Source organism: Polyodon spathula, chromosome 4 (assembly GCF_017654505.1).
Source record: "Polyodon spathula isolate WHYD16114869_AA chromosome 4, ASM1765450v1, whole genome shotgun sequence".
Classification (NCBI taxonomy): Eukaryota; Metazoa; Chordata; class Actinopteri; order Acipenseriformes; family Polyodontidae; genus Polyodon; species Polyodon spathula.
The window spans coordinates 18,767,829-18,794,382 of NC_054537.1; the positions used below are offsets into that span (position 1 = coordinate 18,767,829).

General features: G+C 38.4%; 1 protein-coding gene across 1 annotated transcript in view; it reads left to right on the forward strand.

The window, feature by feature from the left end:
- The first annotated feature begins 1,513 nt into the window (after positions 1 to 1,513).
- LOC121314271 (1-phosphatidylinositol 4,5-bisphosphate phosphodiesterase gamma-1-like) overlaps positions 1,514 to 26,554 on the forward strand; it is a 56,514-nt gene continuing 31,473 nt past the window's right edge. Inside the window, exons 1-7 of the mRNA XM_041247336.1 lie at positions 1,514 to 1,851; positions 11,369 to 11,518; positions 12,373 to 12,466; positions 13,725 to 13,772; positions 16,841 to 16,925; positions 25,041 to 25,121; positions 25,358 to 25,392. Of these exons, the coding sequence (XP_041103270.1) occupies positions 1,596 to 1,851; positions 11,369 to 11,518; positions 12,373 to 12,466; positions 13,725 to 13,772; positions 16,841 to 16,925; positions 25,041 to 25,121; positions 25,358 to 25,392 (749 nt within the window). The 5' untranslated portion in view covers positions 1,514 to 1,595. The remainder of the gene's footprint in view (positions 1,852 to 11,368; positions 11,519 to 12,372; positions 12,467 to 13,724; positions 13,773 to 16,840; positions 16,926 to 25,040; positions 25,122 to 25,357; positions 25,393 to 26,554) is intronic.

Genomic DNA, 26,554 nt, shown 5'->3' on the forward strand with positions numbered 1-26,554 from the left:
CCACAGGTTTTGCAGAATACACACATGCACACTTCCTCCACACACATATAATGTACTGTACTGTATGTGCTCTTTGAATATTGAGGACACTGTTTTGTGACCAATTTTAAATAATAATAATAATAATAATAATAATAATAATAATAATAATAATAATAATAATAATAATAATAATAATAATAATCTAATGTCATTTTTGAGTGGTTTGTAATCTGTTCTCATAAAATTATTATAAAAAGTGTAAACACCCTCTATTTACAACATTTACCAATCAATGTATGTACCAATGTGAAGTGTTATAAAATCTTATTTGTTAAACTACACTTCTTGTAAGTTTGCTGAACACTCAGTTCTCTTACTAGTCGTATGGAATAACCCTAAGGACACTAGAGGACAATTCAGTAGAGGATCCTATAGTATATGTTTATACTACCCGTGCTACAGCACTGTCTATTTTTGTGTTTTTAAGAGAAATTCAGTTGTCTGTTGAGAAAATAATTCCATTTTGACCTGATGATTTCGCTGTTTCACCGTAATTTGAGAACCACCCTCTGTCGCCCTCATGCTGTACTTCCAAGATGCAGTAATACAAATACAGTATATATTTCACAAAATCCTTTCTGATCGCTTTCCGGCCCCTGTGTGTGTCCGTTTCCTCTCTCAGACGCTGTCGATCTGACTGGGACTGAAACTGAGCGGGTGTAGAACCGATGCTAACATGCCTACGCCGGGATCCTAGACTGAGCCCTCCGGATCGTCTCTGCCCAAGGAGTCGGGAGGGAAAGGAAGGGGAACCGGAGTAGTCGATGAATAGGGGCATGGCTTGGTTATACCGTGCCAACTCGCTACCTGACGCCGCTTTAATTACAGACGCTAAAGCTACTGCACTGTCCAGTTTCATCTTCTCTTTTTGATTACATGTAGATTGTACGGTTGCGTTTCGGATTCGCGATTGTATTTCAGGGAAATACAGCGAAGTGGTGGTTTCTAAGGAAGAGGAAAACAAATTAAGAATCGCCACTTAGAAATCCCACAAACCTGCCTCTTCTATTTCATGACCGAGAGAAGCTGGATAAGCAACACATCACTACGCTTTCATTTCTTCTTCATCCTCCACGGTGGAAACTTTGTAACTTCGCATTGTGGATTATAATAACATCGATTTTAATGTTTTAAGAAGGAACACAAACCCAGCAACATTTTTTTTACGCATTTACTCAAATCGTTTAATTCTGTTTTTGTACAATAATTTTTACATTAAGTATTACTTATGTCATTATTTTGTTATATGCATTGTATAGTCGAATTATTTATCAACTTTTTTATTTCAATATTATAAGAACCCCCTTCCAATATATTTGTGATTTTTTGAATTATTATTATTTATCCATTTTTAGTTTTATTGTATTAGTCACACACACACACACACATATATATATATATATATATATATATATATATATATATATATATATATATATATATATATATATATATATATATAGTATTGTCATTTGTTATTATTATTCATATTTTGTATCAGTACATTATTAGTGATTCGTGTCCTGGAAGGTCTACTTTGTCATGCTCTGAAGATGTCCCTTGCCAGACTAGGCACCAATTTGAATGGGTGTTTGGAGGACACCGCTAACGGCACTATCCCGATCAGTACGCTCCAGATGCTGGACTGGGGCGAGTCCAGCAGCCGGGTGCTGCGGAGCTTGAATATGGGCACAGTCATGACTCTGTTCTACCAGAAAAAGTCCCAGAGACCCGAAAGAAGAACTTTCCAGGTTAAACAAGAAACCAGGCAGATCATATGGAGCCGCAACGACAAAATAGAAGGAGAAAGTAAGTACTATAATAATAATAATAATAATAATAATAATATACATTGTTGTACAGTAACTTGACATACTCTTCCATTAATGTTGGCATATAATAGGGAGTAACAAAGTCAAGTGTCTCGCCAAAGTAGTTTTAAGCAGATGTTCTGGCAGCTGCACAAAACAAATTCTTAATGTAACAACTCATTTCCCTTTCTGTAACCTGAAGCAAAAATATAAATATTTATCTGTATGCAGCCCTGATGACGTTAAACTTCCGGAAATAGACCCAAAAAACTGCTACCAATAGAAGTTTTTTTCAGGTTATAATCACTGTGATCAACAACAATATACATCATTTGTGTCGTAGTACTTGGCTTACTTTTCAGTCAGTGTGCCTTCCATATGGGACTAAGCCAGATATATTCCATAGATCCAATCTTCTTTTTTTTTCACACTCCCTCAGTCTCGGTTCTAAGTTGGCTGCCCAGTAAACAACCCCCCCCCCCCCCCCTCCCCCCCCCCTCCCCCCCCCCCCCCGCCCCCCACCCCCCCCCCCCCCCCCCCAGTTCCCCCCCCCCTCACCCCTCCCCCCCCCCCACCCCCCCCCCCCCCACACCCCCCCCCCACCCACCCACCCCCCCCCCCCCCCCCCCCCCCCCCCCCCCCCCCTGATTTTGTAGACTAAATTATTGGTATGTTTTAAGTTTTGACAAAGAGTCTTAATCATGAGTAGACTTAATTAATACACTCAATTTTCCCCAGGTGATTCATCACCTTTACATCACAAACTTGCTATTGATAACTAGAACAACCAAAAACAACTGAAAATAATAATAAGTAATTAGGTACAGAAACAAAAAACAAAGGAAAAAGCCCAGACTTTTGTATATTATTTTAAACACTCAAAACCTTTTAAACCACTAGATATTATTTTACTAAGTTACTTTTTTTGTTTACTCTGCAACTTGAAGAGTGAACAGAGGTATATGTACATACACGCTACAAAAAAAGACCCATACTTAAAGTCTTCATTAAGGCCATGTGGTGCAACAGGACAAAAAATATATCCACAAAGTTTCCCTTCTCCAGAGTCGTTTGTCAGCTGAGCCACCTCTAATGCCAATTTTGACTGTCTTCAAAGCCCAAAATACCAGATCAGATGTGGAATGCTGTTTTTTATTAAAATGTACAGCTAAAGGATAGTTGGTATCATTTCTCCATATAGTACTTTTGTGTTTATTAATACGGGTCTTCAAGGGGTGTTGCAGAGTAAAAAGAAAAAAGTAACTTAGTAAAATAATGTCTAGTGGTATAAAAGGTTTTGAGTGATTAAAATAATAGACAAAAGTCTAGGCTTTTTCCTTTTGTTTTTCATTTTTGTACAATTACTTATTATTAGTTTCACTGTCATAATGCGTTGAGATTTTGTTTGTGCTTTTTTGTTTTCTAAAAAATATGTGGAGAAAAGCTAAAATAAAATAAAAAATAAGAATAATGGAAATAGTCAGTCTATATCAACATCAAAGCTACTGGAAGATTCGCCGTGCCCTCTTATAAAAGCTCACCCTGGTGTTCAAGAAGACATTGAGAAAGACTTCTAGTGGAAATGTTTGTCATTGAATTTACACTGAAGACATTGAGAAAGACTTCTAGTGGAAATGTTTGTCATTGAATTTACACTGAAAACATTGAGAAAGACTTCTAGTGGAAATGTTTGTCATTGAATTTACACTGAAAATATTGAGAAAGACTTCTAGTGGAAATGTTTGTCATTGAATTTACACTGAAAATATTGAGAAAGACTTCTAGTGGAAATGTTTGTCATTGAATTTACACTGAAAATATTGAGAAAGACTTCTAGTGGAAATGTTTGTCATTGAATTTACACTGAAGACATTGAGAAAGACTTCTAGTGGAAATGTTTGTCATTGAATTTACACTGAAGACATTGAGAAAGACTTCTAGTGGAAATGTTTGTCATTGAATTTACACTGAAGACGCTGAGAAAGACTTCTAGTGGAAATGTTTGTCATTGAATTTACACTGAAAATATTGAGAAAGACTTCTAGTGGAAATGTTTGTCATTGAATTTACACTGAAGACATTGAGAAAGACTTCTAGTGGAAATGTTTGTCATTGAATTTACACTGAAGACATTGAGAAAGACTTCTAGTGGAAATGTTTGTCATTGAATTTACACTGAAAATATTGAGAAAGACTTCTAGTGGAAATGTTTGTCATTGAATTTACACTGAAGACATTGAGAAAGACTTCTAGTGGAAATGTTTGTCAGTGAATTTACACTGAAGACATTGAGAAAGACTTCTAGTGGAAATGTTTGTCATTGAATTTACACTGAAGACATTGAGAAAGACTTCTAGTGGAAATGTTTGTCATTGAATTTACACTGAAAACATTGAGAAAGACTTCTAGTGGAAATGTTTGTCATTGAATTTACACTGAAGACATTGAGAAAGACTTCTAGTGGAAATGTTTGTCATTGAATTTACACTGAAGATATTGAGAAAGACTTCTAGTGGAAATGTTTGTCATTGAATTTACACTGAAAACATTGAGAAAGACTTCTAGTGGAAATGTTTGTCATTGAATTTACACTGAAGACATTGAGAAAGACTTCTAGTGGAAATGTTTGTCATTGAATTTACACTGAAGACACTGAGAAAGACTTCTAGTGGAAATGTTTGTCATTGAATTTACACTGAAGACGCTGAGAAAGACTTCTAGTGGAAATGTTTGTCATTGAATTTACACTGAAGACATTGAGAAAGACTTCTAGTGGAAATGTTTGTCATTGAATTTACACTGAAAATATTGAGAAAGACTTCTAGTGGAAATGTTTGTCATTGAATTTACACTGAAGACATTGAGAAAGACTTCTAGTGGAAATGTTTGTCATTGAATTTACACTGAAGACGCTGAGAAAGACTTCTAGTGGAAATTTTTGTCAGTGAATTTACACTGAAGACATTGAGAAAGACTTCTAGTGGAAATTTACACTGAATGTACACTGAAGACATTTGAAGTTTCCCATGGTAAATGTACACTCTAATTTAGTATTTTTCAAAAGCTTTTCCCATGGCTATACTATACATCTACCATAGTTTACCACAGTTTGCTATGTTTTTTTATTTGCTTTACCATACCTCTCTGGGCTTTGCTGTGCTTCCACCATGATACAGAGCTGTAAACATTTTTCTTCAGGATGTATAACTGACGCTGCATGTTCGTCAGTAGATCCCTGTAGTTGGAGTAAAGAGACTTGAAGCTGCTCTTTCTAAACAGCATTGCATTCGCCTGGGGACTGACATGAGTGCAGCTGTTTTGGGGAATGTTGTTGGCTGTCCTCTTTAAGGCTGGCATTAGTGGAGCTGTGTCTTTGAGGAGCGCTTCATACTAAAAGTTAATGTGTGGTGTGTAGGCTTTCTCTGATAAAATAAGAGATGCTATCATGCAGTTTGGGTTCTGTCTGCACAAACTGTGCGAAGAGATTTCTGTTATAATAAGAGATATTGTGCATATGAGATATTAACCCAAATAAAAGTTTACCATAGTAAAAGCCCAGAAAACTGCAATAGAGCACAGTGAAAGCATGGTAAAGCATAGGTGAGCATTGCAAAGCCCAGAGAGGTATGGTAAAGCAAATGTAAAAAGCATAGCAAGCCGTGGTAAACTATGGTAAATATATTATTTAACTCTGTGAAAAGCATGGGGGAAAAACTGCAAAATTACAGCATAAATTTACCATGGGAAACTTACAAAAATGAAGATTATACTCAATTTAGAAACATTTAAAGCAACTTTAAATTGTGATCCATATTTTGACTAGAATGGATCATTAGATTATTTTAACATTTCCAAATTTAGCAGGATCAAGTTTTTCTAGTCGGGAACTATCACTAAGCATAAAGAAATATTTTTTAAAACTTAAGAGTCCTGTTCTGTGTTCTATACATGGGACAACATCAGTACATAAGATCTGTTCACAGCGCTCCAGGAACGAGAGAAGCAAGCAGGGTTCTGTGAGCTGGGTGGGGGCTGGAGCTGTCCTTATTGGGCTAGCTGTCTCAATGTTGACCCAGTCTGTTACTCTTCGTCCTCCCAAACCAGTAATGACAGGCCTTACGTGGTAACTTTCGTGGAGGAGTCTGGAAATGAAATCCTAAGCAGAATATGTGATGACAGAGCAGAACAAAGTGTATTAAAACACATTGAAAGCACAGCAGAGTGAAATAAAGCATAATGAAAGCACAGCAAGTGCATTCAAATGTTGATAGCATAGTGTAGAGCACAGACAGGTATGGCAAATTGAACTTAAAAAACATGGCAAACCATGATAAAGTATGATAAATGCATAACCATGGGGAAGCTGCATGATGCCCGTAGTAAACTTTTATAAGGGTGACCGAGAGCAAAGGAAATGATGGAGATTCTTCTATTGTATCAATCCGCACTGTCTAAGCAATGAACACACCACTCCAGACTGCTCTGAAGAGGGTCCACCATGTTTTGTGTCTCTATTAGGGAGGGAAAGAAAAACATATTACTCATGCATTCTCTTTTGTAAAGACATTTTCAATCAGTCAGAATATGTCGAGAGACTTCCCCATTAAGTTGGGTTGGTATAGAGAGTCACTGTAGCGGCTCCACTCATTATTCTTACTTGGCAGGAGTAACCGTGAACGCTGAATGCCTCATGTGTTCCTGCAATCCTGTGCCGGGGCACCTGCTCTTCAATAAAAAGCTTTGAGGCATTGCTCACAGCTTGATGTGCTCTAGCAGAGCCTGAGCAGCCGAGGGGCGCCCTATCGGCAGCGTTCTCATTGGCTCAACGCCTGAGTTACATGACTATTATAAACCATAACCAGCACATTATAGCCGGATCTGGAAGCTGTAAATGTGAACACTGTGAACAAGAAAAAAAAAAGTGCCAAGCTTTCAACTCTTCTAAAAATTCCCTGCTATTAGCAAAGAAGAATTCCATGGTGAAGCACTGGCTAAGTTTAATCCCATGCAAGCGTACTAAAGTATTGCAAAACAATTTTATACCAAAGGTCAGTAGGCCTCTAGTAAAAGCACATTTCCCATTTTTCATGTCCCAAAATGAACTAAAATTCTTACAAAATGTTTTTCAAAGTTTTCAAAGACTTTAGTGAAATGGCACTCATGTTATTATCCATGTAACTACAGTCAGCCAAAGTTCAGTCAAGATTTTTAGTCTAGGGATGAATAAATGCTTGGGGTTTTATTTGATGCTGTGAAACCATAATGGGTTTTAAAGACTGCTATTCCATTATGTTGGTCCTGTATCCACAAAAAAATTCCCCAGCAGCTTATTCTTGTATTTCTCAATGTCCCTCTAACCTCAGTGAATGTTTTCAAATCACCCTTGAAAACTAGTCTTTAAATACAGTGCCTGTACTTCACCCACATGGGTGACTTCCTGTCTGTGTGCTCTCAGTCCCCTCACACATGTCTGCTGCCCTCACTCCCTGCCAGCCTCTGTTTCTCATTACTGTACCTGCGCCTGCCCTGCTTTCATGTGCACTTTTGGTTTTCTCTCTCTCTCCTGGCTGCCATGTCTAATAGCTCACAGATAGGAGATGGGAGATGGGCTCTGGGGCTGATGAGAGTCATGTTAAGAGACAACTTTAAAGTTTCCACCATGAGAGGCTTATTAGTAAGCAAGACAGGGAGAGGCACACCTCTGACTCCTCAGAAGCCAGCTCAGCGTTTCAGTTTCTGGTGCCCAGTAAAAACTAACCTTTTCCCTGGCCTAATAGAGATGTATTTCACATTTCCATTTGACTTCATGTTTATAATCTGATATGATATAGTCCCTCTCAAAGTCACAGAGTGCAAAACAATTTTTCTTTGCTTCCTTCCTCCACAAACCGGCCGTGGCATTTCATGATATGTCTTGTTTATGCCACAAAAGTTGGTATTTTTTAAAAGTAAGATATCAGCAAGAATATGCAGTGGTTCCCCGAACTCATCATTTGAAGCTACTGTGCGGTAATCTGTTTCTTTTTACAAGGCAGTGTGATGCTCGTCCCTTGCTCGTGACAGGTGAGCTGGGTGTAGAGAAGTGTATTCTTCAGACCTGGGGTTTTCTAAAGTATTATTGAAATTCCTCTATTAAAACATCCTCATCTGAGACCATATTTATATCAAAGTTTATGTCCATCTTAAAATATTTGGTATTTTGTGAATATCAGTAGAGTTTGTTTTAAGTGATACACAGCGGGCTGAGTAATAGAATGTATCTGCTGTGCAGAATGTCATGGTGAAAATTCTTTTTATATTTCATTATCTGCAGAAAAAAATATATAATCCTTATTTTTCTACCTCCTTACAACTCACTTTCACACAAGGGGTTACTTTACAAACGTACACATCTGGAATTCGTTTTGGGGGAGTTTCTTTTGTAACAGAGCAGAAACTGCTCAGTAATGCTCCTCTTGGGGGAGAAGTGTCTACTACTTCACCAGGCTTCTCAAACCTTTCACCTCTGGAGGCCTTGTTCTCCATTTGACCCAGGCTTCAAGTGATTAGGTGTTTGAGTCTAAAACTGAACACATTATAAAACCTTTCAACATTACAAAATGTTTTGTTCTATCTTACTTGAGCTCACTTATAATAAAGCCTGTTCTCAGTTACAGTTACAGCTTACATTCTAAAAAAATCTTTCTAACGTTACCATTCCAAAGGTTCGAACAGTTTGGTACAATATCATCCCCATACTTTGGAATCAGACTTTGAATCCCTGACTAGCAATTATTTTAAATTATTAATTTAGGGATACTCTGGAAACTTCTTGTCTTTGTCATGCTTCAGGTGCTGTGTGTCCCTCATAATATCTCTGAACTGCTTAACTGCTGGTGGTGCTTTCTCTCCTTACTCATTTACCAGGTGTGTTTTTTGTATTGTAACGTGTTCTGTGTTTTGCTGACTGATCTGACCTGTTTGCGTGTCAGACCCTCTTCAGTCTGAATGGGTACAGCCTGAGAATAAGACATATAAACTGGGAACTTTCTTTAAATTCGTGTAGGTCCAGACAGCACGTTTTCAATTGAAAATACATGTTTGCTATAACGTTTGTTTATTTCAAAAATGCATTTTTGAGACTTATGGAATTAATTTTGTTATCTGCAATGACTAGTCTTCTTAACATAAAAACAATATACCAGGTACTGCAAAAAAAAAAAAAAAAAAAAAATAGCAGTTTTCCCCAGCACAGCACACACACACATCCACAAACACTCGTGCCTTGTTGGGGTGTTGGTAGATGGAACAGATCCCTAACTGCACCGAGCTGCAGTTTAAAGCAGCACCGAAGCACTTTGTGTAGCATTTACTTCCTTGACACGAGCAGCAATACCACAGAATAAATTACTGTGGATTGTTAGGCACAACTAGGGCCATTATTTGCTGTGTGCAGTACACTCATACAGTGAACGCCATCGAAACATTCCTTAATGGTATCTTTACACAGATGTTCAGCCTCCATGCATATGCTTGACAGTTTCTATGGAGGGAGGGACTGGCTGGTGCCCAATAGAAACTCTTCAGGCGCTGCACAAACTTGATAAGCAGCTTTGTACTAAAACTACACAGGTATTACAATGAATACAGTGGCATTTCATTCATGGAACTTCACTTCTGCCTGGTGAGTTAAGCTGGCTTTACCACTCAGAGAACACTCCCGACAGACAGTTCAAAGTAGTTGTAACCAACAAAGTACAATTTCACACTAACCTAAGTCATGGCTGACAAGCCGAGATTTCTTTAACTGTAGTGGAGCACCATGTATTATGTTTTAAAATAGAAAAATACATTACTGTAGTATGTGTTGCTTTCAAAACTAGACATTTCAGACCTATCAAATTCCATACAGCTTACTTGATGTGCATTTCCATTCGCTATACTGTACTACAGGTCTCAAATGTGCAGCTTCGCAAAAGAAATGCACGATATCACAAACATGAGGACAGTGTCACTGCCCAGGTGGAGTGACAATGGAAATGTAAGACTATCTCAATGCAAGGACTGCAAACAGATTACTTCAACCCAGTGTAGTACCAGATATCATGTTTTAAAAAGCTGCTGAAATGTATATTTTTTTGTAATACTGCACATTTGATACCTCTATAGTGAATGGATAGGCATAGTATGGGATAGTTGTGTAATTTAGGTAGAATCAAGTACATCTTAATAGTGCAGCACTAATACAAAGAGAACCTAAGTAGACCATACTCAGTGAAATAACAATACACAATAAAATAATTCCAAACAACTACTATACATCCAAAGTGATATGCCAATATATATATATATATATATATATATATATATATATATATATATATATATATATATATATATATATATATATATATGGTATATATAATATAAAAAAAAGTATAAAGATCTATAGATAGAGATATATAGTTATATATATATATATTTCTATATATATGTCATTATCCATACATACAAATAAATATATTAAAAGAAAGATAAAAACATTAATAATAACTGTTTCATTACCACTAAAGCAAGTTCATCTTAAGCACAGATGATGCTGAAGGGGAGTTTTAACCCTGGAGAGGCTTGACAAAGACACAATGCAATCTGGAAGAGCATTCCAAGACCCTAAGGCTGTGCCAGCAAAAGAGTACCAACACAATTACTTTTGAGTACAACACAAGCGAAGAGATAAGGAATGAGGGTCAGAGCAGCAATGTGGAGACTCTCAGCCCAGGTCTATTACGAGCACAGACTGACATAGAGGTGGAACACAGTGAATGCATAGAAGTGAGCAAGAATAGAAACTTGCATTTCTAGTTTTATTTAACTTTTGTCATTATTAAGATCAGTGATGTACAGCATGTAGACATGTACCACTATGCACAAGTTTGCTCTGTTTTTTTTTTTTTTTTGTTTGTTTTTAAACAAACTGCTAGCTTTGTAATAGCTGGCTTTGTAGCTTTTGGAACACTTCCTTAGTGTAGCTACACCCGGGGGAAAGGTTTTTGAATATAGTACATTACAGTATAGTAGATCTCAATAATGACCGAACTAGGAGCTACGGGCCTACCTGTAAGCTGCCCGGAGCAGCGTGGTCCAACAATGCTGTAGCTCTGAGGTGGTTGCATGGCAGGCCTGCAGAGTGAAGAGAAGTGGACAGCTGATGGCACACGTGTCCTTTTTTGTCTTTCCCGAGTCAGCACGGGGGTGGCAGTGATGAGCTGGGTTAAAACAAAATAATTGGGCTTTCTAAATTCAGGAGAAAAATGAGAAAAAATAATTGCTGATTGCAAATCGTAAATTTCAAAAAATAAAATAAAATAATGACTGGATTAAATCATAAAAGTGTACAACTTTGATAAATCACAAAATCTTACTCTTAACTATATTTTTTCAATTTTAATTGAGACTTGTCTTCTCCTTTGTCCCCCTCTCCTCTCATTCCTCCACTTTCCCTCCCCTCTCTCCCCTTCTCCCACCTGTCTGTGCAGTCGATATCCGGGAGATCAAGGAGATCCGGCTGGGGAAGTCCTCTCGTGATTTCGATCGGTACCCGGAGGAGGTGAGGAAGCTGGACTCCTCTCAATGCTTCATCATCCTGTACGGTATGGAGTTCCGGCTCAAGACTCTCAGCGTGGCTGGTGAGCTGCCTTTCTGTTCCTCAGATTTATTAAGAAATGCTTGTAGTACTTCTAAAGATGAGCAGCCAGGGCAGCAAGCCAGACCAGGGATCTGGCACAGACACAGATCCACTGCAGAGTCTCTTTGTTAGTGTTGGATCGAGACCTGGGTATGCCAAGATCCCTTGTTTAAAGATCCCTTTCACAGCTCCTATTCTCCATGCTCCTGTCTCCCCCTCTCCCCTCTACCTCTTTCCCCCTTAGAATGCCATTTGACATTTTTTTTACCATGTTTTGTTACACCCTTAATTCAGTTTCTAGTTTTATAGACGGCAGCTGTAAAAGCACTCAGGATAACCCTTGTGCTTTACAAGCTTGTTGTGTTGTGAGCATTGCAGCCAGGCCAGTGAGTGTTAGCTTTCATTTCACAGTGTGTGGGGGGTTGGGAGTGTTTATTTGTACAGGCAGTAAACTAATTCTTGAGAGTTTTGTGATCGGCTCAATACATTAGGTAGCTCAGTGCTTGGGACTCTGAGCTAATGGAATTGGAACTGGGTGTATATAATAACTGAGAAGAATTGTTAAGTGGCAGTGTGGTCTAGTGGTTAGAGCTGAGGGACTGGGAGGCACGGAGTGTGGTCTGGTGGTTAGAGCTGAGGGACTGGGCACGCAGTGTGGTCTAGTGATTAGAGCTGAGGGACTGGGAGTGAAGGTGTTTGGTCTAATGGTTAGAGCTGAGGAACTGGGAGACAAGGAATATGCTCTAATGGTTAGAACTGAGGTACAGTTATTCTTCATGGTAACACACTTTTTTTTTTATTGAGACCTGTCTGTGAGCTACTCCCTCTCAGTATATATGTTTCTTGTTCCACCAGCCTTTAGTGAGGAGGAGGTGACCCTGTGGATAACTGGCTTGACCTGGCTGGTAATGGACTCACAGAAGGCTTCTGCACCTTATCAGATTGACAGGTAGGAGCTTCTGCATTAAAAAAAAAAACCAAAAAGCAGTGCATGCACACGCAGAATGGACCCCTAATTGCGTAACAGTACCGAAAGGGTGAAAACAATTTGGTGAAATGATTTTAATGTATTGGATTATAGACAGTTGCAATCTGAAACCTGTCTTTAGAAGGCTTGGAGTTTATCATTACAATTCAGTGAAGGTTGGTGTAACATCAAGGCAGTCATTGTGTTTGCCATGTAGAGTGTGACAGACAGACAGCACAATCAGTGCTCTAGGGTCCCCATTTTTAGAACCCTAAACTCCTAGTGGTTGTGATGAAAATGACAATACTGGAGACAGGACCGAAAAAGAACATACAGGGGAAACCATTACTTTACTGCTCTTCCCCAAACAGAGAGACACAGACACACAGACACACAGACACACACACACACACACGTTTTGCATTCCTATATTTGTGGGAACTTCACATTGAGTCTTACTATATTTTTATTTACTATTTCTAACTCCTGTGAGACAAAACTCCACACATTGCTCATTCCTTTAAGTCCCAGGGATTAGTCTGGTTGCTGTTTGCTGGACTCTTTCCAGGGCCGGCCACATTATCCTTTTGGTGCCGTGGTGACCAGAATTGAAGACAGCATCCTAGGAACTCAATACTGGAGGAGAAACAGAACCCAGAACCGCTCTGCATGATTCCAAACACGGCGCAGTAGCAATGGAAATGCCAAAAACACGGATGAAAATGACACCCAAAGCCGCTTATTAAATGAACTGGTGTGGTTTGTTTGTTTTACTGGTAGTTGCTCATAAGGGTTGGATTGGCGGAGCAGAGTACATGCTGATCCTGTAGGTAGCTCTGCAAAGTATTTCTTCCCTCCTGGAAATGTTTGCATTGTACCAGTCACAGGCAAAAGACACAGTTGGGTGTTATGGAAACTCCTTATCTTTTTGTCATGAAACTTGGAAAGGAATGAATAGAATTCGGATGCACCTGTCTATTTGTCTGTCTGTCTGTCTATACATCTGTCTCTCTTATATTTCACATATCTTTAAAGGACCAGTAAGCCACTTGTGATGAAACTTTTTAAGCACATTCTTTACCACACGTTATAACCTGGGAAATGGGGATACTGAGGAGGCATCTGTACATGCAGTTTTGAATAATCTTGGCTTAGTGTTCAATATGTCGAATTAATGTGGGAGAACCATGATGCAGAGCATGGAACAGGTTGAGTCTAACGGTTGCTCTTCTTGTTCCAGGTGGCTCCGGAAACAGTTTGACTCCATGGACAGGAACCGAGAAGGCAGGTGCGTTGTCAAGGAAACCTTCAAACTCCATTGAGGGAGTCAGTGTGGTCTAGAGGTTAGAGCTGAGGGACTCAGAGGGAGTCAGTGTGGTCTAGAGGTTAAAGCTGAGAGACAAGAAAGAGGTGGGATGTACAACAAACAGAGAGAGAGAGATTGAGAGAGAGAGAGAGAGAGAGAGAGAGAGAGAGAGAGAGAGAGAGAGAGAGAGAGAGAGAGAGATTGTAGGGCTCTCCAATGGCTCTGTGAATTGCTCTCCAGCTGCTATCCTTGCCATTGGCACAGCTTTTTTGTTGACAGGAAGAGGCTGAGGCTCAATCCCAGCACTCGACACAAACAGGAAGTCTGACAGGAAGCGATAGGATCCGGGGCAGGAAGTGGAGCAGCTAGGACAGGAAATGATGTGGGGGAGTCGGAGAGTAACTTCCTGTACAGGAGTTGGAAATAGAATCCAATCACGGCGAAGGGAGCAAAACAAAGATGGCTTTGTTATCAATTAAAGATCAGGAAGGTCACAGGACTAGTCTCTAAGCGGAGGTTTCTCTCCAGAGTGAGATTATTGAAGCTCAGTTACCTTGTATACATGCCAGGGGATCAATCCTGCAGTAAAGTTATTTTTTTTTTTTTTAGTTCACTTGTGTTGCTCGATAACTTATTAGATAAAAATCATATCTAATGAACAAGAACCACGTCGTAAACATTAATCAACGCTCCATGAGAATTATTTTAACGTCATTGCTTTTCCGTTTATGCCAAAAAAAAAAAAAAAACAGCAATACATACTTGCCTGGCATCTTTAAATTCAAATGGTCTAGCCTTTAAAAATAAATCTGTTTTTGTTTCATTCACTGCTGTTAAACACACAAGAAGAACTCTCATTTCTGTTTTGAGGCTCCTTCCCTGAAACTTTCTTTCACAATCCCCCTTCCATCAATGAGAACCCTTGCCCTGTGCTCGGTTACAGTTTATCAAAAATGGGGACGGAACGGGACAGGACGACAAATCAATTAAAAATAAAAACCTGAAAAGTCTTCATTAGATAAGTATTTACTCCCTTTGCTATGACAGTCCTAAATAAGCTGAAGCTTAAATAGAGTCCATCTGTGTGCAATAAATGTGGTTCACATGATTTCAGATTAAATACACCTGTCTGTGTAAGGTACCACAGTTGGGTAGTGCGTTCAAAGCAAAGATACTACCATGAAGACCAAAGAATTTTTAAAACAATGGGATAAAGTTGTGGAAAGGCACAAATCAGGGGAGGGGTATAAAAAGATTTCAAAGCCATTGAATATCCCTTGGCACACAGTCAAATCAATCATTAACAAGTGGAAGGTATACGGCACCACCCAGAATCTGCTTAGAGGCCACCAAGAGGCCAATTGCAATCCTGAAAGACACTGTCTCACTGACTCCACAAATATGCCCTGTATGGAAGATTGGCAAGAAGGAAGCCATTTCTGAAAAAAGCCCATGTAAAATCCCGCTTGGAATTTGCCAAAAGGCACGTGGGAAACTCTGAAAAGATGTGGCAAAAGATTCTGTGGTCCGATGAAACAAAAATTGAACTATTTGGCTTAAATGCAAAGCGTTATGTGTGGTGCAAACCCAACATAGCACATCACCAAGGGTGTGAAGCATGGTGGTGGCAGCATCATGTAATGGGGATGCTTTTCATCTGAAAGGACTGGGAAGTTTGTCAGGGTAGATGGCAAAATGGATGGAGCTAAATACAGACAAATCCTTGAGGAAAACCTGCTTCAGTCTACAAAAGACCTAAGACTGGGACGGAGATTCACCTTTCATCAGGACAATGACCCCAAGCACACAGCCAAAGCAACACTGGAGTGGCTTAAAAACAAGAAAGTGAATGTCCTAGAGTGGCCCAGTCAAAGCCCGGACTTGAATCCAATTGAGAATCTGTGGCAAGACTTGAAGATTGCTGTCCATCAACAATCCCCATCCAACTTGATAGAGCTTGAACAATTTTGCCAAGAAGAATGGACGAATATTGCACGTTCCAGACCTGCAAACCTGGTAGAGGCTTACTCTGAAAGACTCACAGCTGTAATTGCTGCCAAAGGTGGTTCTACCAAGTATTGACTCAGGGGGGTGAATACTTATCTAACTAAGACATTTCATTTTTTTTTTTTTTCATTAACTGTTGTTTCACAATAAAAAATTCACTTGCCTCTTCAAAGTGTTGGGTAGGTTGTGTAAATCAAAGGAAAAAAAATCCAATTTAAATGCATCAAGATTTCAGGTTGTAACACAACAAACTGTGAAAAAGTCCAAGGGGGGGGGGGGGGTGATTTCACCCCCCCCACCCTTACCGCCCACTCCCATATATAATATATCCGTGAGACAGATAGATCTATAGGTAGATAGTACACAATATGTGTTATAAACAGATTTAGCAGTTGTCACCAAACATAACTACGTTTACTGTAGTGTAATTTTAATCGATATAATAAGATATGACTATATATATATATATATATATATATATATATATATATATATATATATATATATATTTTTTTTTTTTTAAATATTGAATAAGGTGCTGTGTTAGATAGTTAATCAGCAATAACTAAGCAGTCTAACTCATTTTAATGTGATGACATTTCCATCTGATAGAAACTATCTATCAGATGGATGAATCAGATGAATTAGGGTGGGACTTGACTGAAGAAGTTATTTGACTAAAGCGCATCACAGAAACCAGGACCAGAGGACACACAGTTGGAAATTAAGTTGAGATAGAGTTAGGACAAAGAGAAGGAGACACTTGTTGTGGTGAGGGTATGGAGTGGGTTACCTATTCATGTTGTTTATGCTGAATCACTGGGATCTTTAAAGACCCGTAAATCCATCAGCTACTAGGAATCAGATGAGCATTGATGGACTGAATGGCTTCTTCGTATTCGTACATTTTCTTGGTTTTCTTATTGTTCTAAATTTCAGATTGCTGCATGACATCAGTATCGGTCTAAATATTTCAGATATTATATTTCTAGCATTAAACACTACTGCTGTTTTATGCTGATTGTGTTCCTGTGTCTTTGCAGCATCACAGTGAAAGATTTGAAAGCCATGCTGCCCCAGGCAAACTACCGAGTACCCAACATGAGATTCCTCAGAGACAAACTGCTGGTAAGAACCTGTCTGAGTCTAGAGGTCAGAGCTGAGGGGCTGGGAGAGAGGGAGTGTGGTCTAGTGGTTAGAGCTGAGGGGCTGTGAGAGAGGGAGTGTGGTCTAGTGGTTAGAGCTGAGGGACTGGTAGGGAGGCAGTGGGGCCTAGTAGTTAGAGCTGAGTGACTGGGAGGGAAGTAGTGGAGTTTAGTGGTTAGAGCTGAGTGACTGGGAGGTAGGCAGTGGGGCCTAGTAGTTAGAGCTGAGGGACTGGGAGGGAGGGAGGCAGTGTGGTCTAGTGGTTAGACCTCAGGGATATTTAAAAATATGAAAAAGCTGTGAAAGTATTTTGTATAGTTATATCGTTCTTATATTCAGAACATTTCAATACTAGACAACAACTGGCTTACTAAACCTTCGTGGGCTTTTATTACCCAAAGTGCAAAATAATAACACGCCTGATAAATGTGAGTGTGACAATAACCAAAGTGATATTATTATTGTCCCCACAGACAGACATTATATATCAATAGGAATAAGTGAATGGTCACATAATAATAATCTCTGTAAATATACCTAAAATACAGGGTGATTCATAATTCACACAGTATCATCGGAGCATTGTGAATACTGGAGGGTACATGGAAACCCGTCTGTGACAGAAACACTCTGTAGCGCACTGTATGTCTGCTAGAGGGCTGTTCAACAATGTCATTGTATAAGTAGAATTGAAGACAATGCAAAACGACAGTGTTGCACGAATGACGAGTTCACACAACATGTTGTGTGCAGTGCCGGGGACAGCGTGAAAATGTACACTAAGATGACCCTGAATGGAAAGAGCTGAACCTTTGACATCATTCTGTGGTGTCAGTCATTCAGGATCCAAGAGCGGCCACTCCCAAAAATATCTTCACAAAGGGTTCGCGTCAAAACATTGTCCATTGAATTTATGAAGTTTCTTTCAGTGTTTCTAAATTCAGCACTATTGAGTGTCTAATAGTTTTGGATGATAAAATACAATTAACAATGATCCCCGTAGTTCAGCTGGCATCCTTAAACCAATCTGTATTAATTAATGCCAACTGAACAGCTTGACAAGATATATTTAAAATTGTGTGTTGGTAATACTGACCACAACTAGTATAGTGCAGCATGAGCTGGTAGCAATTAATGCATATTATAGTTTCTCATAATAAATGCATAACAAAGTGTATTAAAGCACAGTGAGAGCACGGTAAAGCATAGACAGGTATGGTAAAGCAAACTATGGGGAATGCATAGTATAACCATGGGGAAGACTGCAGAAGTATTATAAAAATTATAAAGCTCAGAGAGGTATGGTAGTGCATACAGAATAAAGGTAAGCTATGGTAAATTCATGCTATACAGCAACTATGGAACAACTGCAAAAACACTATGCAGATTTACTCAGTTAAGCTTTTCTAAAGGTTGAGCAGTTATACCTGGAAAGGATCTCTCTCTGCCTCTCTCTGAACATCAAGGGAAGAGGAGGGGACCTGGAAGAGGGCTGCAATGGTGCTGAAGCTCAAGTAGTTCCCGCCCAAACAAAACTGGAAAAACCACAGAATTAACATTTATTGAAATAATTTATACTTTACTGCAGAAGACTTCAGAAGACTGCAGTACTTGAGAATATGCACTCACAGATACCAGATAATCCCTAAAGGCTGGATTATGTGCCAGCAACGGAGAGGGTTGTTAGACTTAAAAGTTGCATTAGACATCACCTAACTAATAACAAGCTGTATGTTTTTAACGCATGTCTTACATTGTCTTGCATAACATATATAAAAGTAGATATGGAATTTTAGGCTAAGTCTGGTGCATGTGTCTGTGTTGGCCCTGTCTCTTATATAAGAGTGATTTCACTTTGGGTGGGCAAGAGGACTGCAAAGCAATCTTTACACCTTAAGAGACAGAGTCAACTCTACAGATTATCCAGAATAGTTATAAATCATGTTTTAATTTGAAATTTACAATGTTTGGTAGTCGGTAGTCTAATGTGCATGAGATGACACAAAATAAGATGATTTAATGGCTCTCCTGCTAGCAACTGATGGATAATATCTGTATTTACCTCTCGACTAGTCCATGCTATGTAGTTGAATGGTGAGACGTTTATCTTTGATCTGTGAGGTATGCAGTCCGCCTCCAGCCCTTGCCTCTCCCTTCAATTCAATAGGCTCCGGAGAATGTCACAAAGAATCTGAAATATTTCATCAGCAACTCATGTACAGTACAGTCACCAATCCAGCTCTACCCCCTGTCCTATTCATCTTCAAACAAAACCAAAAAATATCTATTTACCGGTATGTTCATGGCATACCCCAAACTCGTTCAACAACAAGCAAATGCCTCTCTGATGGGTGTTTGTTTTAAACTGTCAGAATTCGCACATACCATGTATGTATGAGAAAATAAATGATGTATATATATATATATATATATATATATATATATATATATATATATATATATATATATATATATGCTCTAAGCACACGCTTAAACTCAGGGGAGACGTTCAAGGAGGACAAAGATGTTTCGGACTCCTGTAAGTGGATGCCTCGTGCACTGGGCTTGAAACGTATCCAGATGACTTTTTAATAATAAAAAAAAAACACAGACATTTAATTTTAAGTTTTAACGAATCAGAGCAGTACAAGTGGTCTTTTCAGTTTATTAAATGCTTTAAATATTGGACTGGTTGACTGCGCAGACCACCATAAATCCTAAGTAAAAGCAGTCTGGGCAATCCAGTTCTTTACAGGTTTAACAGCATTAGTACTTCAATACAGTAATACAAATATGGTTATTATATATTTAGCTCTTAGGCTATACAATGTAAAAAGCTAAAAACATTCAATATATGTCACTCTCTTAAGATTAAAACAATATCAAATGGGGTCTTGCTCTGGCCTTATGTAGGGTTTTGCCTCCATTGAATACATCAGAAGTCCAAATTAAATCTGATCATCAATCTGCCTTAACAGTTCCCATCTTTTGAGGTAATTATATTTTCTAGAAGGATCTGGTCAACTCCTTTAAAAAAAAATTGTAGAAACGTATTTCCAAAAATATTGAAACATGATTTCATCGCTCTCTTTTTCCTAATCCTGCCTTTCTTCAAAAAGTCAGGTGAAACGAAGTTCACAGGATCCCTGCTACAATATAATGCAATACAAGACAAGTTTATATGTGTATAAAAAGAGGTGTTTTATATATTTAACATCAACTTTCTGTTTGATTATATTAACCTGAGCCACTATATTCCTTCTGAGTAACATATTTCATCATCTTTTCAGTTTGATTTACTTTCATATACAGTTATGTTAACAAAATATGGAATGAAAAGACTATAGGGGTTTATGACAAGCCTTTGAATAAGCATAGAGTGGTCAGTTCAAGTTGCCTGCACAAGCATGTTTCCACCCACCTTGTATACTTGCCAAGCCTAGTGTTTTAATTAATATGAAACTCCACTGTAAGCACTTATCCAAATTCATCGCATGAAGTCATTTTTTTGGCCGATTCAAGAGACGCCTGGACCGGTATCTTTTCGGATAATACAAAAAAGCATCCATCCTAATTTTCTAACTAAGCTCTCATTATTTTCTTATAATATAATGAGATACACACTCCTGTCTTTCTTAAAGCACCTTCCGTTGGTTATCATTCAAGGTTGGCAAATCCCACTTTTAAGAGCCAACACTGAATCCTGCTTTGTGATGCCAAGGACCAAACCTTATCTTTTGAAGGTCTAATGCCCTTCTAGAATTATTCTGTGTGTCCGAGACAAACATCTACAGAAAAACCGCAGACCCCAAAATTATTTAATGTTCAAACTTTTTTCTGCAAATAAGTACCTCTGTTTATTACTGCAGTAAAATCTTTATATAAACTAAACATATATATTATTTGGTTTAATTGATATTGTAATGTCTAAAAGACACTTTGTTTAGTTGGAGAAGTTGAACTAATTTATAAATTGTTTAAATTAATATTATTTCAAATGTCTAAACAATATATTTACAATACTTGTAACTGTTTTTTTTTTTCTTTTTTTTGTTTTTCTAATTAAGTTACTTCAGTATCCTAGAAATTGTAATATTATTTTACTGCATTGATAAATCTTAAGTTTCGAATGGAAGGTCCAGTTATTTATATCTAAATACAGGCTACCATTAACATATTAGAATGGTATAGTGTTATACTGACTGAAGTCTGACCTTCTTCACTGTTCATACAAAACCCAGTCAAAGCAGGTTTTTAAGACAACCTTTGCTTTTTGCCAATTTTAGGGTTGAAACACTATTGTAAGCATTTTTATAGCAGCAGTTCAGACCATCTTTAAATCAGACTCACTCCTTTCTTTAAATAAGAGACCTGACTATAAGTCTGCTCTTTTAACCGGTTACACTGTACACTCATTTTCTAAGCCTTTAGTTTTTCCATTACCATATTTTTATTATTTTTCTACTTTAAACAGTACAGATATATATATATATATATATATATATATATATATATATATATATATATATATATATAAACGATCCTCGCACTCACGGAGTTCGTTGCCCCTTTAAATAGACCCAGGACACAAAAATTGATTTTTTACGGTGCTGACGCGCACTTTTTAATAAACACAGACTCTGGCGTACACAGTTGGGCTCTTTCCTCAGCAGCAGCCTGGAACAGACTGGCTGCCTCTCTTAAATACCCTGCACCTGGCTCTAATTTACAATTACCACCAGGTGCAGGGGATTACTAAACAATAAAACAATTACACAATTAAACCCCATAACACCAAAATGTGCATTCTCACAAGGTTTTTAGCAGGGAAGGATTTTAACCCCCTCCCTGGTACCTTACAATATATATATATATTTCAAAGTATGTTTTTCCTTTTGTTCTCAGCTTAGCAGCTTTCTCCAGAAAGTAAGCTACCAAGATCTGGCACCTAAATAAAAGACTTGCCTACTTCTGATCAGGGTCTGTGTGATAGACAAGGGAATCTGCTCCATTACATTTGTCCGTCACTGTCTGCCAAAAGCAGGGCAGCCCGACCTTTCTCTGCATGCTGTTTCACAGACTGTACATAACAGCTACTTAATATTTTGTACCAAGTATACAGGTCTATTTGAAAGGAACATATACAGTATTACAATAATTAGTAACAAAGAGTATATCATATTATTTCAATCAATGCATATTCATTTAGATCATCCAATTCATGTCTAACAAATCAGCACATTCCCAGCAAGATTCAAACTCTGCGCTATGTTATGTTTTCTCATTTTGTTGTTTCTAATATAATCAACATAGACATCAGGCTTGTCTTATGAAAACTGTCATTAAGTTCGAGCAAAGCCTCATAGGCACGATCTTTAGCTTCAGTCTGAAACACAGAGTCAAGAGCGTCCAGTAACGTTTTCATACCGGTATCTCAATTTAAATCAATCGCGGAAAAATCCAGCACCGTATCCTTGGCTTTCCCAGTGAGAGAGAGAGTGAGACAGCCAGTGCCAGCTTTTCTTTCGGTAGGTCTGTAACACGCCGCCAAATTTCAAGTTCATTTTTTCCAGTTTTCATAGGATTGTTGCTCATCAAATGTATGTGGAAGTTTGTAGTTATCAGCCATAGCTCTGCTACCATGTAAGAAAGTAATAATAATACAACTTGTTTGAACTGTCTAATACCTTTATTCCATCTCGTACTCAGTTAACATCACAGCCTCTGATGTGCCATTCAAGAAAACGAAACTAAAGGAAACCTTTGACACTTTCTGCTATATAGGCACAGGCCTTACCCGTGCTGAAGGAGCAATATTATTGCAACAACACGACTACAGTAAGAACCTATAGCCAATACAAATAGATTGGTCAAGAGCCTTACAACGGGATGCTCCTTTAAATCAGACAGAGATTGGCAGGTTCATATCTAAAGTAGGTCAGATACTCTGGGTGGCTCGGCAGAGTAGACCTGATGTGATGTTTGATGCATGCAGCTTAGCATCGTCCATTAAACATGCTACAGTACAGAGCATAGATGAAGCTAACAAGGTTGTTCGCAAATTAAAATCACATTAGTAACACTGAAATTTAGGCAATGAAATTTAGGCAATGAAGAATCGCTGAAACTAGTGGTTTATAGTGATGCATCATTAGGCAACCTGCTGGATGGAGGTACTCAAGGTGGACATTTCATTGTGCTGATGGGAAAAAATGGACACTTTTCTCCTCTTTGTTGGCAGTCCAAGAGGATCAGACATGTCGTTCAAAGTCCCTTGGCTGGAGAAACCTTGACCCTGGTGGATGGAAATGACAACATCCTCTTCTTGGCTACATTATATAATACCCAAATACTGGGCAGGTTAAGCAAGAACTTTTACCCATTACATGTGTCATAGACAATCACTCACTCTTCAATGCCATCAAGTCTACAAAAGTTGTGACCGAGAAACGACTCAGACTTGAAATTAGCAGTATCAAGGAACTGATCCAGGGTGAAAAGATAAAACATATTCTTTGGTCAGGTACGAAGGAACAGTTAGCAGACTGTTCAGCCAAAAAGAGAGCTTCTGCACTCAGCCTGTTGAAGGCAATCAGTAATGGTGTGTGGCTCCTCGGCAATTCCTAGAGCTTCCATTCATGTGACTACATGGGATGGACTGTTTTCAAAATTTTGTATCTACAACACTGCAAAACTTTTCACTTAAAATATGTAGTTTGTTTTTTTTTTTTTTTTTTTTGGATTAATGTTTCCTCCAAAAAAAATAAAACAAAACAAAACAAATAAATAAACCCCCCTTTTGAAATTTAAGATCCTAATGGACTAAAAGAAAATTATAAATAAATAAATAAATAAATAAAAGGGGGAGTTTGTTAAGTCACCAGTATCGTTACCTGATTTGTTTATAATAATTAAATTCCTATAGAGGCATCCCATAACCCTTTTATTTCCCTGTTACTATGCTTTGAATATTACTTCTGTTTCCAGGGTGGATGGAAAGAGTAGAGGTTTCCTTTAGTTTCGTTTTCTTGTATGGCACATCAAAGGCTTTGATGTTAACTGAGTACGAGTTGGAATAAAGGTATTGGACAGTTCAAACAAGTTGCATTATTATTACTTTCTTAGAACAGACCCCCTGAATCTGACACTCTTCCAGCAGGTTTTACACACCCAGATTAACACCCGTCTTAGATAACGTTAGGTAGACCAAGATCAGTGCTAATGGGGATCTGTGAACCCAGCCATCAGTGATATAAGTCATGTGAATACCAAGTTTCATCACACGCGGATAAGTGGCTCCAGATATATGGAAAGTATGACGTACTAGCTTCTCCAAGCCATTCCTTGTATTTTAAGAATGGAAAAACACACCCAATGAAGTTACCAACCCAGAATTCCAACCCCGCACAACACAGAAATGTGAATAATTAAGATTGTATTGATGATTATGTGATGTAGAGAATGAATAAGTGCCTCAAACCCTCTTAGTTTGAGGGGCCTATTGGATGAGGCAGTAGACCCCCCCCCCCCCCCCCCCCCTTAACAAATAGTAGCAAGGAGTAGCTGCAAGGGTGGAGTTGGGGGAGGTAGAGGAGTAAATTACCTGACTATATTACTTTGATAGGCCAGAATTGGATCACGTAATGTGTGTAGGAGCTGTCCTTCCTCTCAAACCTTAGTTTACAAACTTCAAATAAACAACTGCTGAGCCTTCTAAGTAGACTTAAAGGGTACATAAGAACCTTTTTATTTTATTGTGTTACATGTTCCCATGTGTTGCTGCAACTATTTATGTAAGGTGTATGTATTGTTTTATTTATTTATTTTTACATTTTGACCCCTTTTTTTAACTTTTAAATTGCATTCCCTGCCTCAAGATGGCTTCCCATGTACCTTCATGGACCTCTCTTTTTCCCATCATCCTTCTGTTCGCATATGTAACTGAGATGGATTTACCTGTTGTTTTTAATTAATTTGTAAATTGCAAATGGTGTTTTTTGATTTCAGAAAAAATGCTTTAAAAATATAGCCCTTAGTTTCTTAGAGTGTCCTCTGTGTCTCCCCTCTCCTTTGAAGTGTCTCATTCCTTCTCCCCAGGAGGTAGAAGCTCGCTCTGAACTGTCTTTTACACACTTGACTCAGCTCTACAAGAATCTCATGTTCGACGCCCAGAAATCAGTGAGTACCGAAGCAGCGCCTGAGTAAAACTAGCTCGCAGATACATATAAACAGATATGCAGGGGTGGGAAGCTTTGGTGATAGTTCTCTCCCACAACTGTTTAAAAAAAACAACAACAAAAAAAACGTGCATACTTCTCTTAGGGACAGCTCCCCGTGCAGGTCGCTAGATCCTGGGGTCTGTAGCCTCATGGTTTCACAGGAGAACTTCTTCTCATTGGTGGTTTTCATTTCAGATCATTGACCAGCTCGAGCTGTCCTTCCCTCTCAGGTATGATTCTTAACATGATTTATTTTTTTACTCACCATTGTATTTCAGAGCAATACTATTGTACAGCGGGAATTGGAGTCTCGTTTCAGAGGTAATATTGAACTTTGCTTTAGTCCCTCATCTGCCTGTCCCAAAGCTTCAACAAAGCAGCAGGATAGCACAGAGCATATTCTTTTATAATGTTTCCCAGAGTAAAAGCATAGCAAAATGTAATAAAGCATTGTGAAAGAATAGCAAAGCATAATAAAGCACTGTGAAAGCATTGTAAAACGTAGGTAAAAATTATAAAGCCCAGAGAGGTATGGTAATGCATACAAAATAAAGGTAAGTTATGGTAAATGCTATACAGTAACTATGGAACAATTGCGAGAACACTGTGCAGATTTACTGAGGTAAGCTTTTCTAAGGGTTGAGCAGTTATACCTGGAAAGTATCTCTCTCTGCCTCTCTCTGAACATCAAGGGAAGAGGAATAATTTATACTTTACTGCAGAAGACTTCAGAAGACTGCAATACTTGAGAATTTGCACTCACAGATACCAGATAATTCCTAAAGGCTGGATTTTATGCCAGCAACGAAGAGGGTTGTGAGACTCAACAGTTGCATTAAACATCACCATGAGAAACGGAGCGAGATGCTGTACAGATCAGTATTTAACCCCTTACCTAACTAATAATAAGCTGTATGTTTTTAACATACATCTTACATTGACTTGCATAACATACTGTTTATAAAACTAGACATGGAATTTTAGGCTAAGCCTGGTGCATGTGTCTTGTTGGTCCTCTCTTATATAACAGTGATTTCACTTTGGGTGGGCAAGAGGATTGCAAAGCACTCTTTTATTCCTTAAGAGACAGGATCAACTCTACAAAGAATGGTTATAAATCATGTTTTAATTTTAAATTTAGGATATTTGGTAGTCGGTAGTCTGATAGGCATGAGATGACACAAAATAAGATGATTTAATGGCTCTCCTGCTAGTGACTTAATAATACTGACATCAGTGTAAGATCTGTATTTACCTCTCAACTACAGAGCATGCTATGCAGTTGAATGGTAAGACGTTTGTCTTTGATCCGTGACGTGTGCAGTCCGCCTCCAGCTCTTGCCTCTCCCTTCAATTCAATGGGCTGAGATGCCAAGTTATTACAACGTACTG